The sequence below is a fragment of the Nothoprocta perdicaria genome, unplaced genomic scaffold (assembly GCF_003342845.1).
Source record: "Nothoprocta perdicaria isolate Ctin4 unplaced genomic scaffold, notPer1 scaffold_306, whole genome shotgun sequence".
Taxonomy (NCBI): Eukaryota; Metazoa; Chordata; class Aves; order Tinamiformes; family Tinamidae; genus Nothoprocta; species Nothoprocta perdicaria.
The window spans coordinates 606,917-626,206 of record NW_020455540.1 but is presented as its reverse complement, the minus strand read 5'-3'; the positions used below and the strand labels follow the sequence as shown (position 1 = coordinate 626,206).

Sequence of the window (19,290 nt, the reverse complement as noted above, 5' to 3'; positions counted from 1 at the left end):
CGGCATGTGATACATGAATAAAAGCAACCGGGAATGGATATACAGCGGGTACTGCAGGACTCATTCCTGCTGAACCTGCATTCTGGCTCTGCAGAGTTGCTCAGGACCCTGAGAGGCCTCTGCCCTATGGAGCTGGTCCCAGGTGAGAAGGTGGGAAGGGAGGTGGGCAGGCGGGTGCGCCGCGCGGGGCGGCCGCAGCTCTCCGTGGGCTCCGCTGCGAGGCGGCTCTGGTGGCCGGCCCTGCGAGAGGCCATCAGAGAAGGGCACCGGCCGCGAGGGCCAAGGGCATAAAATGCAAAAGGCCAAACCAAAGGCCAGATGAATCCCAAGGCGTTCATTCTGGAAAGCGCTTTCTTCATATGCCGCTTATGCTCTCCTGTTCCTATCCCTTGTCCCCTCACAAAAAAAAAAAGGAAGAAAGGGAGCAGTCTCACAATTTTAATGCTGCATTAACACTAGCTTGTTGCATTTACTTTATCCTCATTGCAGAGTAAGAAGGAAAACATTCTGAGGCACAGGAGCCTTCTCCTGCCGGGGAAGCCCCAGCTTAAAGCATTTCCTCCAAATCTACCTAACTTTCCAAAACAAAATCACACAGGAAGCCAAAGCTATGAATAAAGGAACCACGTTAACTCAGTCTAGCAGGTACTTCAAGGCGGAAATAAATATCCCCACACAACCACGCTTCAGAGGAAAACCCCAGGGCTTCCGTTCAGCAAGGACGTATTGAGCCCAATGGGGAGCCTGCACAAACGCCTAAGTTTAGTCACGTACCTTCACCCCACTGACTTGGCTGGGATTTAAAGGCTGGCCTAATTCACGCACACATTCGGCTACTGACGCGCGCCGCGGCTGCCCGGTCCTGGCGAGCGCCCGCGCTGGCGACCGCGGCAGCCAAGCAGTGGCGGGGCAGTGCCGCGCGGGGGGCTCGCGGGGGGCACATGTCTTGCCCAAGCATCTGTAAGTGTCGGAACCGCCACGTCAGTCACTGCGGGACCTGCCACCCCCCGCTTCCCTTGTCATGGACAGAGAGRCACTTTTAACACGCACACATCTTGCATTTAGTCAAACTCCACATGTCAACTATTTGCTCATCCCGAAGATCAAGTCTCCATGAATCAGATCAGTRAAAAATCTTAGGAATATTTGATAAGAGAGGTTGTCATGAGAGCAGTTTACCATGAACCCATCACTTTGCTCCTCCTTTTCATCTGAAGCCCTTAAAATCACCCTAACGCTGGGGACTGGCCAGCTCCTCTTCCCTCCTCACAAGTTTCGTTGCCCTGCACTGCTTGTCACCCACCCGTCAGCCTCTACCACGGACTGGACGTTCGACCAGAGAAGGCAGAAGGGAAGGCAGCAGCCGCCGAGCACCAGCCGCCTGCGAGGGAGCGGAGCATCGAGACTGAACCCAGTGCATGCGAGCAGGAAAAGGARCCGAGCCCTCAGTGAGAGGCCGTTTCTAACACCAGCACATTGGAATACTCGCCACATCTTCACTTCTGGAGAAGATCCCTCTCTGCTCAGTTCAGTGACACTATGTATTATCTTATCTGYTCAGCAGGAGGTTGGGATACATAAAATCTTATTTTAATGCAGTATGTTTGAAAATATCTGCATATCAAACAGTACTTATCATTTAGTGGCCAGCAGGTTAAAAAAGAAAAGTTACAAGCATACGAACACGGAAACTCCTTTTCCTGTTGACTTTTGTCAGCATTTTCCCCGACTGCTCCACACAGCTACTGTACTGTTGTACAGAATGAGCAATGCTCCTGTCAGCTCCCGTGGGCCGCTCCGGGCCCTGCACCCGGGGACAGGCGGCTGCGGCGTYGCGCCGGTGCCTGCGCTGCCTGCCGCAGAGCGGCGCCTTCCCCCTGCGGGCTGCGCGGCCGCCCACCCCGCGCTGCTGCTCACCGCTCGCCAAGGGGCTGCTCAGGGCACGTCCCCTTTTCATCTGTATCTGACCTCGAGGAGCAGGAGAAAACACAAAAACTCTGCTTTTCTATTCCTAAAAATATCAGTCCAGTTTTATCTCTTTGGATCTGAGAAGTTTTTCCTGAGAGTAAAACAGACCAACCCYCAACCTTGGCACCATCTCCAGACATTCGGATCCCTTTGCCACCAAGGCCCCCGACTCTGGGAGACGATGAAGTGCGGCTGTCCACCGGGCCCCAGTGACACCGTCCATTCTGCACCCACCCCAGCTACCGCCGCTCGGAGAAGTGGAGGCCGTCGGAGAGCAGGAGTTCCAGGTCAGCAGTGTCGTCAGTTGTCTCTACTGGCACGTTGCTCTTTTCCGCAGGGCATGAATAATTCTGCACTTCATGTCTTGAGGTTAACGCACCTGAAGTCCCATTGCAAGAACATGCCCCTGGCTGCCTAACGTTGTCTGCGCAAACAGTGTTTGGATGATGTTCCCCTGCACAGGAATTTGCTCGGTCATGACTAGGTGAATAGTACTTAGCTGTCACTGGACCTGATTCCACTTGCTTATGAAAAGGGTTGTTAGGCACACAGCAGGTCTGAAGACATCTATTACTTCTGAATCCATGATGAAGGCCTAATTTAGCAATAAGGGGCTTCCCAACATTAACCTCTTTCCTCTCATCCATTGTATCTTCTATTCCTGGATACTCRTAGTGCAGGCAAACAGTGAAGATCAAGTGCTCCTGCAATGGAAGAGGAAGGAAAAAAAAGTAGAACTCCCCCCCAAAAAGCAATGCAGTAAATTTCCCCAGGGGAATAACTTACTGGAGAAGGAGAATTACCATTACAAGAGCCCAAGACACACACTTAGCAAGACTGTTAACCTCATCAGCTACATATGTAGTACATGGAAAGAGGAGGTTCTGGACCAATGTGTTTAATACACTTGAGAAACCAGGTGGGATTACAGAAAGAGCCTATTCACATCAAATTTTGTATGCTCTCCTTACACCTATGGAGGCAGTCATACATCTCCAGAGGTCCCTTACCCTAATAACCTTAAGATGACCAGGAAAAGGGTTTTTTTTCACATTTTTCTTTTTGGTCCATGGGACAGTCAGTGCGGTTCTCACAGCTCTTCTGGAGAGTCACTATAAGCTCTGAAGGATTTGGGTGCCTCCCACGCTTATTCAAGGTCTGACTTCCCTCAACTGCTTCAAATTACACTTAAAAGTTAGGCAATCAACCCATTCCTGAACAGGATATACAGAAGTAGGAAAACTGAACCATGTTTCAGTCTCTGTGCATGAGGTATCCCACAGGCTAGAAAACCTCCCTCACAAACATACCTGCTTTTCAGAGATGACAGCAAAATTAACCAGTGTTTCTGTCCCTTTCACTATCTGAAAGGGTCTCAAAACTTGCTGACCTGGGTATCTGTTTTGGTCACTAACTTGCTTACCTGATTTTTTTTTTTTATTTCTAAAAGCATTTATACTTCACCCTGTCAGAAGCCTGGTGGATGACATACCAAGTGATGTGCAGCACAGACGTTCACAGCAGAGAGATATAGAAAAGAGCTTACAGAAGCCTTCAAAAGCTGCATGCCCAAGAGCACGTGCTGCAATGGAAGGGGTGAGGTWCAACACCTTGAGCTCCTGCTGAGGATTTCCTAGGATGCAACTCTGCTTCATTCTCATTGAGTTACAAACCTAAGAACATTCTCACAACGTGCACAGGTGATCTGCACAAAAATACTGACCTTCAGCTTCTGCAGTGAACTCAGTCTAGTGTAGAGACAGTGCTTGGGAAGGTCCTTTGACACTAAATAGCTTCCAGTTTCCTCAGGAGTTCTTTTATTGGCCTCTTTAGGATCCACATCCAGATCCTATTGCAAGAAAGAAATGAACTGAGCTCTAAAATAGTTAGGAGCATTTCCTTTATTTATGTCAGAATTTTCTTCTTAAAAGACAACGTCAGTCTGGATAACATGCAAAAGTTGCTAAAATCATTGCTAACCACAGGTGGAAAAGGTCACATTTGTTTAGCATACTTTTTTGCTGATGCTTCCTCTCAGATTTGCTGTGTTTCCTTAAAGGCTGCTTTCTGCAACCTAAATCTTACTATGAAATAAGGCACCATAACAGTAATTTGCTGGCCTATGAATGTATGTATTTAGTATGCATATTAATTCAATATTTTATTTATAATGCATCAGTAGTGTCCTAAGTGCTTTACAGAAAGGATGTCTTCTGTCTCTGAGGAGCTTTCAGTTTTACTCTCATCCTAGGTACAAAGGACTGTGAAGTTATAAAGCCAAAAAGACCTTGTCCACCAAAAGATTTATCTTCAGATCTCATATGGACTCCTTACTCCTGAGCACTGACATTAACTTTCTTTAATTAAACATAAGTACCAGATATTAGATGGTGAAAAGCAAAAGACCGAAAAATATCAGAGATTCTTTTTTATGTATTCATATAGATATTTGTATACGTGCTGACATGCACACACGTGCGCCTGATTTTAACATTTCACGTTTGTTTTATTACGAAAGGTGCAGGGACAGGGCTGAGCGTGGTGACACGGGGTGGCCGCAGGTCACTGCAAGCCCAACAGGAAGCACTTACGAGTGCAAAGTCTGTCACGTAGGCTCTGCACACCACAATCTCTGGGGGCTTCTTCACTATTCGTGTGTAGATGATCATGACATTGGAAAACTCTGCTGCAAATCCCAGCTGAATCTGAACACCACATCTGAATTCAAGACACATGCTTTCTGGAAGCTCTGCAAACAAGCACATTATTACATGTCAAAGAAAATCGAACAGGCATCTTTTCTCTTCTGAGATACTCGCAGGTTTCCACGGCACGGGCCCCTCGCTCCCTCTCCCTGCGCTCGGGACTCGCCCGGGAGCAGCTCTTCAGAGCTCTCTTACAGAGCTCTCTCTCTCTGTAAGAGATCCTGCCCTTCAATCAGGTCAGTCTTACAAATGTCCACCAAGCCTCTGCTAGAGCTGTCAAAGAAATTTTAAATCATAATCCAATACATTTAGCTGAAAAAGCTTAAAAAAAAMCCACTTAAGAAAATAAAAAGAAAAAAGAAAAAGCTGTCAGAAAGCCTAGAATTTCTTTACTTTATATAGTATCTTAGAATATAGATATAAAGATATAGAATATCTTTACTGCACAGGATCACCTGGTGATTTGAGATGCTTTAGAATAAGATTACTGAAGTCCCAGAAAAGTCACAAAATCACCTGGCAACGTCACTAACATAAACACAGCCTGTGGCTATTCTCCCACAGGTCGACATCCCTGGTGTCCCCTACAGCATCCGTTGGTCAAACTCTGGGTGTCACATTTTTCAGTACAATCTCATGCAGAGGTAACCCCCACACCAAGAATGCTCAAGGTCTGAAAGTACTAATGAAAACACCGACATGAATCTCATAGCCCATGAAAAGAGTATTTCCATGAACTAGAGATTAGTAAGGAATTTGTCCTCATATCCTTGAGGGCTCTATTCAGTCCAAGGGATGTGACCCCCTGATGTGGAACGGCCCCTCGCAAGGAGCAGGTTGTACCATACCGTGAGCCTTGGCCCACTGCAGATTCCGCGCCAGAGCCTCTGCAGAAGACGCCGTCTCCTGAACGGGATCAGTTAATGCTCTTTTCTCAGACAAGCTGCTGCGGATCTCCAAAGCTTGCTTGCCCTTGGTAAGGTGACACTTGCCCATATCTAAAAGAAAGATGCAAATAATTTCAGTTCAGTTCTCAAGTCAACGCTGTAGAAGTTCCAGCTACACRAAGCACCTCTCGAGGACGCTGTGGGCCGGCGGTGCCGGGGCCAAGGCCTGGGCACAGCACACGGGGCACACGGGGCACATGGGGCCGGGCCGCAGCGCTCCCACGGCACAGGCATCCGAAGGGAGGCAGCAAAGACAGAGCCAGGCTCTCCTCAGCAGTGCCCTGCAGCAGCGCAAGGGGCCACAGGCGTTCGCGGAAACACAAGGAGCCCCGTGGGAACAGGAGCAGAACCGTTCKCAGGGCGAGGGGCCGGAGCGCTCCAGGGGCTGCTGGAGAGGCTGCGGAGTCTCCATCCTGGCGGATGTTGGGAACCTGCCCCACAGACCCTGCCTGCTGCACACCCTCCTTTGGCCTTCCATTATGTGGGACTCGTGCACAGCTCGAGCACCACCTGCTGCTCCTGATTCTGCCCAACTGCTCTCTGCCCGTTAGGTTATCTCTCTCCTTCTGTCTCATCGTTGGGACACTAATTTGCACCCCAAATCCCAACGGGACCTGCCTCACACTCTCCTCCACGGTAAATCTATTTCTTTCTACTATGAGTTCAACAAGAATGAGGTAATTAAGTCATGTGCTGGGATATCTAGAGCGTGTGACATTAACCTGATAGCACAGACRAAGCAGGAAGAGATGCTCAGCCCTATTCCGTGTGACGTGTGAGGAAGCCATGGAATGTGGCTACAGGCAGGACTGAGCTCCAACACAGAAGCCACAAGCAAAAAGGGAAATACCGACCCATACTCAACACCAGTGACAAAACTGGTGACAAGGAAAAGAGGACAAGACCAGTGTTTTCGTATACCTCTTCAGAACACAGTCTGAGAACTCTTTATACTCGTGGAAAGAGTGATTGGTCTGTGGCCACTACAGAATGTAAGTGGGTATCTGCCATCCTACCAAGGACAACAGGAAACCACAGCAGAACTCTGCTGATCACACGGCTTTGAATTCCCCGACATGAGGAAGTCAGACACTCCTCTTAGCACAACAAGGATTTACCTACAGATAATGGGATAACTCTCCCTTAACGGCTCTATCCGTTCTGCACTTTGAGGAACGCTGCCACAGAGGTGACACATTTTCCTTCAGTAGTTTTCACTTTAGCTGCTTCTCCTGACAATACAGGAGGCAGTAACTGAACAGGGTCCACTAGAGCAGGGGACTGTCCTTGGGTGTCCATTAACCCTGCTGAAGAGCAGTAACCACAATCACTGTAGCAGACTTGGAGGTGGGCAGGGTTCAGGTGGCTGTCAAGGTGAGCACAGAAGCGARTGGATCAGCAGCAGCAGCAGACACCTTGAGACACAAGGGTTGTTCCAGTGGATGCACAATTCAAGGCTCCACACAGAAAAACATTTCAGAACAAGCAGTTCACCAGGCAACTAGGTACACCAGAAAAAAAACTGCAATACCACTATTTTAAAGGAGCTCAAATCTCTTTAGAAAGGCTAAAGTTCACCTGATGCCTAACAGAACCCACTTCTTGGTAAAACTCATATTCAACAATATGCAACAAGAAAGAGCTTAAAGAAGAGTGCCATATTTGCTGTACAAGAAGAGTGGCAGTGCAGCAAGGAAGCGTTTAAAGAGTTCAGGCTGACAGGACAGTTAATGCAGCAAGCTGGAGTTCACCTTCCGCAACCTCATCCAGCAGGACGGTTATCTTCTTGTCCTCCAACAGGCGCTCCTTCAAGAACTTCATGAAAATCCCATTGGCCAAGCCATARTGCTGGATTTCAAAAGCTTCCGCTCCTTGGCACCTACGACATCACCAGTATCAGACACAGAAAGACATTATAAATGTTACATGACTTAAGAGCACAGTGAAGACAAATGGAGTAAAGTTCTGCTTGTGAATGTGAGGGAAGGAAACGCTCCAATGGGAAAACGAGGCCGAGCCTCAAGCCAGCCGGCTCTCTGTGGCTTTGCAATGGTCACCTGCAACCAGAGACAGTGCCCGAATCAGCTTACAMGAGGAACTTAGATTGCTCATAGGAGACTTTTAGAGTTTTCAACTACCTCTAGTCAATAGTTTGTATGCCATTTCAAACGTAACAGTGAAAGGTCATTTAAATTTCAGCATAAGTAACCACCTCAAATAACTTCAACTGCAGTTGCAGCTTTTCCTCTTTCTGCCTAGAAAAGGAAGAGCACTGCTCAGTCTTCTCATTCATTTATATGCTTAACACCTACATGCTTTCTAGAAATTTAATTTGTATTAAGTCAGGAGACACGAGCACACAGGGTGCAGCACGTAGGTTACAGTCCCACTGCTCCATGGCCGTGAACCTTGTGCAAGGGAAAGGCTGGTAAAAWCCCTTGGGACACACAGGACCTGACGAGAGAACAACTCCCCCTCCTCCCGACAGGTCAGCAAAGCAAATGGAGCGTTATGGGTGTCTGGGTAAGCTTTGTTTTCTTCCTCTTTTGTCATTGTAAATCTCTAATAAATTTTATAATAATAATATATATTAAATGTTATACTATAATAATAAAAGCTAATCAGATTACGACTAGAGCATTCCTACAATTAACTATTACAGTCCGAATCAGGAACACCGCTCAACAACTTCGGAGTTATGGATGGAGTTCTATCACTAGCATCGGCCTACATCTGCATGGGAATAGTAGGAAATCAGTAAATTGCATTTTTAATGTCAGCTTCTTCCCYGCCTCCCACACTGAACGGAATGATCTGTGGAAGAAGTCAGAACTCAGCGAGAAGATACAGATAGGGATAAGCTACTGTCCCTTTGACCCAGTAACTGGCATTTTGGTCTAACAGATCAGCTACACAACCTCAGGGGTCTGTTCTGGCTTTAAAAATCTCTGGCATAACAAGAAGGAAAAGCTTCCTTACGTTGCATATCCAAAAACGATGTTGGCTGTAACCTTCAGAGCATCTAAGATGAGAATGGTGTCATCATATTCATTTCTGCAATAAATGGAAACATACAAAAAATAATTTGAGAAATAACAGTAAAAAACTCTACAGTTACTCCAAATACCAAGCAACGTAGTTCATACACACATTTTTCTCCCCTCTTACAACTCTGAATGCACCCTGACAGCTAGAGAGAACAACCAGCATCAGCCAAACTCTTCATGAAAGACTGCAGGGGGGCTGCACTGGATGATCTCTAAAGGTCCCTTTCAACCTTAAGCATTCTGATTACATCAAACTAATGCCTTTGATCACATGGATTCTCCCTTCTTCCCAAAATAATAAAGAGATGGTTTAAGACAGAAGGGAAAATACTCATTCCTGTAATAGGTCTAACTGCACTTTTAACCAAAAAGGCCCAATGCCTTGTAACTTTTAGACAAACAAACAAACAAACAAACAGAAAAGCTGAAATTCCTCCCATGTGAACCAAGAGGTAGGTATCTGCATGCAGATACAGAAAGTTGAATTTCCACCTTCACGCTCCCTCCTGGGGCCAAGACAGAACGAGCCCACGACCGACCCCCACGGACGAGATGGGCTCAGGCTCCAGGCTCTCCCACCTGCAGCTTTCAAGACCACTGAACTCTCAATGTAGGTGAAATCTCAGCTTGAAGACCAGCTTCTCCCCAGCTTCCTTGGTATTTCCCAAAGCTATTTCCCTGGTTATTCTTACTTACTTAAAGTAGGACCAGCTTTAATCTATCTTGTTGGGTAAAATGAACTTCATACTTGGTTCCCCCAAATTAGTCATTATACCTTCTCCCTGTACCAGGACGCAAAACCACATCTCAGATATTTCACGACAATTTTCACTACTTGTGAACGGTCAGACCGGATTAGTTCTACCTTTTCCGACACATATCCAGTAGGAAAACATTGAGTCCCGTCTCCTTTTCCTGCATCAGTTTGAGGACGTTCTGTACACACAGGCAGTTCGCAGACCGGTAGGGATTTGGAGCATCAATAGGGACCATGAAACTGTTTCCATAGTTTTCGTAGCCGTGGCCAGCGTAGTACAACAAACCTGGGAGGTCAAAATACACAGGACTGAGGCCACAGTTCAGAAGTAGATCCCAGCACTTCTACCACGCCTGCACGGCCGGGACCTCACGCTCTGCATCCACAGCAAGCATCCCTGGGAGATGAAGTTCATGTAAACTACTCGAAACGTTTTATTTAATTGCCATGCCTTTGCTAATACAGGAAGGAAGGAAGGTAAAATAAAAGGGAGCATCAACCTCATAATGCAGGCATAAGTTTTTTTCTCATGAAACAGGATCATTTGAATACTTACTGTTTAGTGACATGTGTAATCAGACACAACTAAATAAAACAACTCTTAAAATGCTTTAGTTTTGGCCCCTTCCGAAGTAACCGGTTGTGTGCCACACGTTAGAGCTGGATGATACAAACAAGGACCAGTGCCCAGCTGTAAAGCAGTTCTCCACATTAGAGCTCAGAGGGTGGTGGAAGATGGGGCCAAGTTCAGTTGGAGGCCTGTGGCCAGTAGTGCCCCACATGAATCAGTACTGTATCCAGCGCTACTAGATTTTTTTCTTTGAAAGATGCTGTAACATTAAATACTACATTCTGTGAAGATTTTAACCTACCATTACTACTGACAAGTCTTAAAATTACTGTATCTAGAAACCAGAGGAAAATCTTGCTTACACTATGACAGTGATTTTTCAGTTTTGTCCTTTCTTTTGTACAGTCAGTTTCTCCATTTGTTTTTATCTTTTGCATATAAAGGGGTAAGAAATACCCCTTTCTTCTGGGGAAAGAATGATTATTCCAGTCCATACCTGGCAGCCCTCCAGAGCATGTTCCTGTTATTCAAACCACCAGCTACTCGCTTCTAAATCACCACATCTGTATTTCTTTACAGTTTCATGATCCATAACTGCTATATGAGCAACTTATTTCAATGCTCACCTAGATGTAACAGATCATCCTAAAATAAGAATCTCCCTCATGTGCCTGTGAATAATGCTCTATAACAGATTAAAGAACTTCAAACAAATATGCCAGTTTTGTACAGAGAAAATGCAATATACAATTAAAAATAAGCTTTTCATAACCCAACAAGTTGGGAACTCCAACAAAACTTAAATTTTACCTCTACGTATAAAACCACACCAATATGATTCTGATTGTGTGCTGTAAAATCCRATAACCTCAACGTTAATTTTCACGGACATAAAAGACAATTAGTTAGCAGCTGCTTAGGTGATTCAACAGAGTTTTCCTTCTGCCTGTTCCCTGTGCTGCTTTTGCTTATCTGTGGAAAGTTCCAGTTTCTAAAAATAAGGTCAGTTATCTGTACATAGCCGTCTATGGTCAGAACTTCACTTAGTGTCAAGTGTTGCAGCTGGATCGAGGTCAGAGATGCGACAATTTATGCTAATTATGGACATGATTGTATGTTATTAAATAAATGCAGCTGTGGAAGTTGACAATATACAAATGAACCATTCAGTAACACAAACAGCCCTTGCCCTTACACATTAAACATCCCAAAGTGACCCGTGTTTAGGTCAGGTGGGGAGCTGGGGACACTAGATGATTTCCCTTTTTTGTTACAGATACACAAGGCAAATTAAAAGGCTCCTCTCCGGGAGCCCCGCACGTGGTGCTGGCAGCGCCGAGCGATGGGGGCAGCGGCCCAGGCACAGGGCCCCCTGCGCTCCCAGCTCGCCAGGCAGCAGAGCCCTGCCGAGAGGCCGCGGCCCGCGCCAGCTGGGCAGCCCTGCTCCGCTCCGCCTGGCTCTGTCCCGCTCCGCCCGGCTCTGTCCCATTCCGCTCTGTTCTGCCCCGCTCCACCCGGCTCTGTCCCGCTCCATGCGGAGGGCCAGCGGGAAGGCAAGCCCGGCCCTGCAGTGCAGCCCAGCAGTGATGGCGGCCTGCCCACCAGCACCGCTTGCTCATTAAGGCTGTGAAGGGCACAGAATTAACTGTGGTCATTAGCACCTTAATCATGCTCCCAGCAGCCTCTGGCCTTCCTTGTCACCACGCCGACAAGCCGTTTTCTCTGAGGCGGCTCTGGGTGGACATGGAGCACAGGACATGAGCGTTCTGCGGGAAGCAGTGAGGCCGGAGGCGCCCAGGCCCGCGCGGCACTGTCCCGCCCAAGGCCGGGGCGCCGCGCTGCCGACCRCTCCACACGGCTCGTGCTGACCGTGCAAACAGGGCCCGCTGCCAGGGGGCTGCCCGCCAGCAGGACACGCGGCAGCGCCCGGGCCGGCCGCGAGCCCGGGCAGCAGCAGAGCTCATGCCGGCCAGGACCGCTCCAGCGCGGCCGCGTTACTGCCGTCAGCGCTGTGGCRGCCCCGGGGTCCGCCCTGCAGCAAAGGGCTGCCCGACCCCACGGTGGGAAGGGGACAGGGAGCCCAGAGCCCCTGCCCTGCAGCAAAAGGCTGTGCCGGCCGCCCCGCGTGCTCCTACCCTCACACACAGCGTGCGGTGCGGTGCAGCGCAGCCGGCGGCAACAGGCGTCGGGCAACAGCCGGCAGCTGCGAACCACAGCATGCCAGCCTGCAGCAATGCTGGAGGGCAAAGCGAGCGCCCGCAGCCGCAGAACCTGTGCCACGGAGCGGACATTGGAGCGCTCGCTTCCGAGACAGCCRCCCTCGGCACCCTCTGAACAGGAGGGGCTTTTCCATGCCACAGAGCACGAAGCCAAGCAAGCAGAAACACCAAAGTGGTTTCAACTGGCAGCAAGGAGCCTGCAGAGGGAAGAAAAGCTGCACACCAACCTCCTAGCAGGAAAGGAAGGGACAGACCCAGAACACTGCTCAGCAGAATACTCCCTCCGTAAACAGGAGTATCTCAGAGGGGAAATAGCAACCACATTCCTTTTCTATGCTAGGGCAAATGCCCGTCACGCTTGTTAGGAGAGCGGCTGCAGCAGGTAGCACGTTGAGCTGAACATCAGACGTGTGTGTGTGTGTACACAGAGCAAGAAAACATGTTTGCAGCRCCTCAGCAGACATTTTGGCACAACAGTTTTGAGCGGGCTCAAGTTCCTCATAAACATCAGCATTTAAGAGATGTTCAAAGCTTTTCTGGGAAAACAGTCTCATTATTGTCAGCTTTAAATTGTATGAGCCTAAGCTTTTCTCCTTTGCAAAACACAGCATCGATTGCACACTGCACTTCATATACCACAGACTGAAGCAATAAAGGACATAATCATTATCACTCTGTTTATTGCTTCTGCTCTTAAGGAATAGCATCTGAAATGCCACTTTCCTGGCAGTAAGCAGCAATTACACAGTGTCACATTAGACAGCATGGCTATGCGTAACAAGAACTGAACAGGAATAGCCACTGTACCTCATATTTGGAGCTAGGCCACTAAAAACGCAATAAATCATCAGCCATTTGTGCATCCACAGTATCTTTTAAATGCTCCGAGATATTAATAGCTGCTAGAATAAAGTGACCACTTAAATCATGAGTACTTTACTGCAAACACCATTGAAGGAATTCAGTGCTTAACTTACAGAAATAGTAACTTTCTTGAAAAATACAACTCTTAAATACATCTCAGAAGTGCCCTCAGATAGCGCTAATGAGAGGCTCATTGCAGCCTTTCAGTCCTTTGTTTTCTAAGCTTGTTGCAGCAGTTACAAAAAAAATAAGGTGGTGTAAGAATCTCAAAGCTCATTCAAATGTGTGAGTGCCTCTAGAGGGACAGCCATCGGAGAGGCTGTGAAACGTCACTGCCACTATCAGTCTTCATATCTTGCGAGTTCTGGCGCTGACAGAACTGCTGAAATGTCAGGTCAGCCAGTTCTGCACAGAGAGAGCGTCAGGTATCACCTCAGCTAAAAAAAAATTATAAAAAAAAATCTGACCTTGTGTTGCAGAAAGAGTCAGACAATGTTTCCATGTTTTCCTAGGTGGATGATGCTATGAGGAATTCTGCTATCCAGATGGGACAACTGGCTGCGCTTTCTGGTTTGCCCTGAAGAATTTCTGGAGTCATTTATGCGACCTTACGTTGTAGAAAGAGGCCAAACACCATCAGTCGGTAGCAAACTGCTCCATGCCCACGGAAAAGCTCTCCCCATGCCCTGTCCTGCAGAAGACGCAGGGCGCTGGGCTCAGAGCACCGGGGTGGCCCCGCTGTCCCCAGCCAGCACAGCCACCAGTCCTGCCCTGCCCCTTGCGTTCCAAATCAAGTTGGAGCATGATCAAGAATCCAAAGATATGAAAAATGATTTAAGAATAGCAGTGACGCACATCAGCCTTGACTGGTTATCCATCATCCCTTGAGAAGGCACCTCCTGAGCACTCTGTGGTAGCAATAATTTAAAAATATTATTAAAATTCTATGGTAGACACCATATAAATGAATGCACAACTCAAGAACTTGAGAGAAGTATGTTAAACATATCTTTCAGTATGCATGCTGCAAATTAATTTCTACCTATAGTTGAAGCCTATATGGTAAAGTGTCACCTGCACCTGAAAGTGAAATTAGCTTTTCTCTTATTTTTGTTCTGTGTACTTTAGGTTGGAACAATTTTGTGACATAAAGGCTTTGCTCACATGCCCCCTGTGCCATTCGTCCCCGGGCCCGTGTCAGAGCGTGTCCCTCTTCCTCAGCCCTAGAAATCCCGCAGAAATATGGGGAATGATGGAGAAGGTCCAACAAGCAAGCTTAGAACATGTTCAGTGTCAGATCTATGATGGCTCTCCTCCCTCCCCAGCAAAATGCAAAGCAGCCGTGTCTAGACTGGTCGCTCCTAATCAAAAGCAGTAACGCACAGACAACGTGGCAGGGCTGAGGACAGAAAAGATGCCTGAGAAGGTGTTTAAAAGGTGTGTACTGAGCAGCAAGTGCTGCTGCACACGATTACACACAGACTGGCACTTAACAGCACTGGTGCAAAAGCACAAACAGCCAGCTCGGGTAGCGAGGGCTGTTCTCACCATTTTGATAAACTATCAGGATGAGATTTTGCTAATTTAGCTCTTGGCTGGCAGACGCTGAACGCATCACTGTCTGCTTCGCTTCCCACAGCAGCACACTGGAAACCATTTCTGTCGTACCTTGAGAAAGAAATCACTGTTCAGTGCCTCGCTATCTCTTAGCAGCGCTTTTCCTCTTGCTTTTCCTTTACTGARCCACTCCTTTACCTTTACCAAGCCACCTGCCCCATGCTTTGGGAGTGAGACGCACACACACACTGGGCCCATAGTCTATCTCCCTAAAAATTGCACTTGATGTTTATTGCACAGTTAGAATCTAGGAAAAGGTTTAGGTTTGGTACTGCAGGGAAATCCTGAACACAAAGTAGTGGAAACAAGTATTTGCCATGTGAACAATCATGTGGAAAAAGGATCTCAGAAAAAGATCATCTGATTTTCTTTATAAATTTTGAGAAGGGGAGGAAAAACTATTTCTATTTTTGTACATATTAAAGGAGAAAGTACAAAAAAGTCATAAAGTAGCTGGAATATACAGTGCATCTAAGACGTTCAACGCTCAGCTCTCAACTACAGATTTGTGAGCAGTTAACTGAACAGACCTTCAATCTGTTGCAGGGAAATGGTCTCCTCGGAGCAGCTTCCACACAGCACTGTTTGGTTTGTAGGCTTTTCACTACTCTGCTGCTAGCTCTTTCCCTCAACACCCTGATACAGACGGACTGTTTGTGCTTTTACTGAAGTGATTAGTACAAGTTCTTACCAACGAGCAGCTAGTACAGACACACAGCATGCTGCTGTACAGGCACATCAGCTTCTAGCAGTTAAACATGCTGGTACCATCTAACACAGGGGAGCTCTGCACTGGAAGGCCAAGGACTGCACATCTACACACGGTCCAAGAGTCTGACAATTTAACTGTTGCAGTAACGAGCAGCAATAACCATTTTAGTCAAGGGCAAAGGACATGCAGGCAGGCACTTCTAACTTACCTTTCCCATTCTACATACATACTATTACAGTGAAGTTTGCTTTACTATCACATGATAGTGATCTGGCAGAAGTAAAAAGAAAATAATTAAAAACCAGACGTTCATGTATTTGCTACATCACAGAAATCAACTACTTCACTAGGAACATCACAGGTTCTTACCATATACTCCTTTGTCCAGGAGAAGTAAAAATTCATTCACTGCGTTTCGCATCTCAGATTCGGTGAGATCCAGCAGAGAAACAACTTTGAAATCCAGCTGTCTCAGCAAATTGGTCAGTTCATAGACATCCACCATTGGAGCCTTGAGCTTTGGGTGATTCCAGTAGCTCATATTTCCTATCAGCAGAGCTACCTTGTCTGTTGCTGCAAAGGCAGAGGAAAGACAAAGCAAATTTATATGTTTCCCGGGTTCAATATTCTTAAATTTAACAATTTCTAAAGCTAAGGTAGTATCAAACCTAAGTATTTTACACCATATTTTTAAGTTCTCCATTAACTCTAAAACTCAAGTCACTCTCACTCAGGACAACAAAAGGACATTGCAGCATGTTCTGACAGTGCATTTAAACTGTGATGAATGCAGAGGTTCTCAGATCAGCTATTCTGCCAGTAAGTGACAATAAGAGCCACTAGGCTACTTCTTATCTCTTTCCTTTACCTGAAAGCACAGACAATTATACAATTCCTCCTACCGTGATGAATATACTCAAACTGAATTTTCTTATGCTTCTTAAAAGAAACAAAACTCTTTCATTGACCCACCTCCCATGCTCCTGTTTCTAAAAGAAGCATCGTCCAAGTAGTAACTTTCACAGGTCAGAAGTAAAAAGTCTTTTTCTGTTTGTTAAGATATTTTTACTGGGATTCTCACTAAAAACAGCAGCATGCTCTCTCACTCTGTTTTGAAATCATCCTGATGCCAGTACCCCCATCTCTGAAAGTCTCCAAAGTTAGAGACTGGGGTACTTGTTAAGGCCACACTCAAGAGAATGGGAAACCATAAACTGCAGGAGATAAGAACTTACAGTCATTCCACCAAGTATTAAAAATACTAGTGTTCTCACCCAGGTTTACTACTGAAAATGCAACCAGGTTTTATAAAGGACTATAAGAACCCAAAAGCCCCCCTTTCCAAAGCTCTCTGCAAGCCCTGCAGAGTTACCCCACTAGTCATGGCAGAAGCCACATCCAAACAGCTCTGTTTCCCTAATAAGACACGTTGCTCTGTACAGTTGCAAAACTACTCACCAAAAGGTCTGCCATTTGGCTGCTCTTGTAGGTCTGCCTGAACTAAATTAAAAGAACAGATCATCAGTAACAGCAGGCACAGTTGTTAACATCCCTAAACTGCATGTCCCACACAGCAATAGCAATAGCCCCTTGGCCCTACTTTGCTTCTAAGTTACTTCCTAGCTTTAAACACAGTAAGAGTGCTTGGCTTTTGTTGTGATTTTGAAGTTAATTGAAGTTAATTTATTGAATTAAGTAGCACTGCTCTTTACATGCTCCATGGTGCTATTAAATCTCCCAACCCGCCAGGATGTGACGGGGTGCCCCGTGCTCTGGGTGACCCTGCTGGAGCAGGGGCTGCACTGGGGGATCTCTAGGGGTCCCTTCCAACCTCAGCCCTTCTGGGATTCTGTGACTTGTACTGTGAAATAAAGACCTGAAATTAAAGTTTTTCAAAATTAATAACTTACCAGGTTTTTGAAGGCCACTTAGATCTTCTGTGAAAAAATATACCAATAAGATTACAGTTTAAACAAGAACCAAGTAATAATTTGCTTATTAATAGAAGCATCATTAGTAGAAGTCAAAAAGCTAGCAAATAAAAATATATTTCTAAAATATGTTRAATTTAACTTTACATGTAAGCCTAGTTTTTCATGTGTTTATTCTAGARGTGCAGAAGAGAAAATCTGGCATCAGAACACTAATTATCTGAGCCACAGCAATACAATATAACAGATCTCAAATAAAATCAAAGGGAAAAGCAACTACTGCTCTCAGTCCCACAGGCAGGCAAGCAGTTTGGACACATAGGGAAAAGCATGCAGGAACAGATGGGAAAACGGACTGCTCCAGAGGCAACATCCTGGGCAGAAAGCCCATTTCCTAACCCTGCCCGCATCCAGGGTTTGATCTGCAAACACGCTAAGCTACCAGAGGATTCACCTACCTGCGTGGAGAACACGAATCTACAGAAGAGCCACCTACCCAACGCCCCRGAGCCTACTCGAGCAGGCCTCATCCAGGCATTTGTCCCCATGATGCAGGCATTTGTGCCCAGCCACCCGGAGAGGTTGGCAGGTCCGCATGGGAAGCACTGGGGACCTACAGACCCTCGTGCGGGTTCCAGCAGAGCCCAGCACAGAAGGGGTGCCAGGCAGGGGAGCCCTCKCTCAGCTTGTGGCACAGGGACCTCGTCCCGGACCTCGTCCCGCGTCGGAGGGCGGCGGGAACGGGAGGCTCCTGCYGGGCGTGCGGACACCCGTGGCCGGGCGGGCGCGGGGCTCAGGGAGCCGTGGCACCAGCAGCTGCCCTGCGGACAAAGCCCAGCCCTGCGCAGCCCTGGGCTACGGGGCAGGACCCCGCGCAGGACCAGGCTTAACGGCACAGCTCTTGCCTAACTCTGAGCAAGAAACAATGCAGAGCTGCTTCAGTTCAAGACAAACTGGGCAGAGAGCCCTGGGAATGCATTTGATTTTCTTTGCTGGTAGAAATGTTCACAGAACAAAAACATCAAAATTAATTAAAAAAGCAGCTGTATATTTTCATGTACACTTTCCTCCTAGTATGTAAATTTTGTGCACTTGAAGATGCTCRGTACTCAAACGATGGTATCAACATTCAGGTCAAGATATGTCTTCCCCTTGCTTTGGAGCAATGCAAAGAAGAATGAAAATCTTCCTAATAAGGTTGCTGGAAACAGTCCCCTGCAGGCACAGGGCTGGCAGAATTACTGGCACGAGCTCTGAGGTCCCTGAACAGTGGCGGCTTTCTGCAACGATGTTGTCTCCTGAAGCCATGTGCAAGTAACCTCAAAATCTTTGTATTTCACTAGTATGTGTAAGTGCAGGATATGGAAATGATGCAAAATTCAAATCACTATAATAGCACATAATTTTAATACTGCGGATGAATCAAGTGGATTGGTGTTTTTCACGCAGCCTAGGTCTGGGCATCAGGGCAGAGAAGGGAGAAGCACACGCAGAAGTGACACCCACATCGCACGTCAGGGTTTCACAGCACGCTGAGGCCCTCAGTCACCCATGCTACTTGGCACCACAGTCTATCATCCCCATAATTAATTGAAACAAAATTGATTCACAACTAAAAGTTTACTTTACCTTCTGTGCACTCCACTGCCATAGCTTTTCTTCCTTGTGTTTTAAAGAGGGAAAAAAAAAGAAGTTGGAAGATTGGAAGACAGTTCATGCTCTGTTATGAGCGTCAGCACAAGCGGGAGACAAGAGCTGCTGCAAGCTCCTCCACAACCCAGCCTGCTTTACAGTCTGTCGACACTGACTGCATCACTGCTAAAACCAGGGACACCACCCGAGGTTATTTCTCACAGGAAGAAAGAGCTTCTTCCTATGAAATAAGTGATTGTATTTCCAAACGCATTGGAGGCTACACAAACAGAGCTCCCCCTTCACCCCACTGGAAGTAC

The 19,290-nt window shown here is 46.9% G+C and overlaps 1 protein-coding gene across 1 annotated transcript in view; it reads right to left on the bottom strand.

Moving 5' to 3' along the window:
* Positions 1 to 1,981: 1,981 nt before the first annotated feature.
* MALT1 (MALT1 paracaspase) overlaps positions 1,982 to 19,290 on the bottom strand; it is a gene marked incomplete at its 5' end in the record, with an annotated part of 30,652 nt that continues 13,343 nt past the window's right edge. Inside the window, 11 exons of the mRNA XM_026042529.1 lie at positions 1,982 to 2,672; positions 3,692 to 3,817; positions 4,560 to 4,717; positions 5,522 to 5,671; positions 7,372 to 7,499; positions 8,600 to 8,674; positions 9,533 to 9,710; positions 15,777 to 15,980; positions 16,866 to 16,907; positions 17,318 to 17,344; positions 18,968 to 19,000. Of these exons, the coding sequence (XP_025898314.1) occupies positions 2,208 to 2,672; positions 3,692 to 3,817; positions 4,560 to 4,717; positions 5,522 to 5,671; positions 7,372 to 7,499; positions 8,600 to 8,674; positions 9,533 to 9,710; positions 15,777 to 15,980; positions 16,866 to 16,907; positions 17,318 to 17,344; positions 18,968 to 19,000 (1,586 nt within the window). The remainder of the gene's footprint in view (positions 2,673 to 3,691; positions 3,818 to 4,559; positions 4,718 to 5,521; positions 5,672 to 7,371; positions 7,500 to 8,599; positions 8,675 to 9,532; positions 9,711 to 15,776; positions 15,981 to 16,865; positions 16,908 to 17,317; positions 17,345 to 18,967; positions 19,001 to 19,290) is intronic.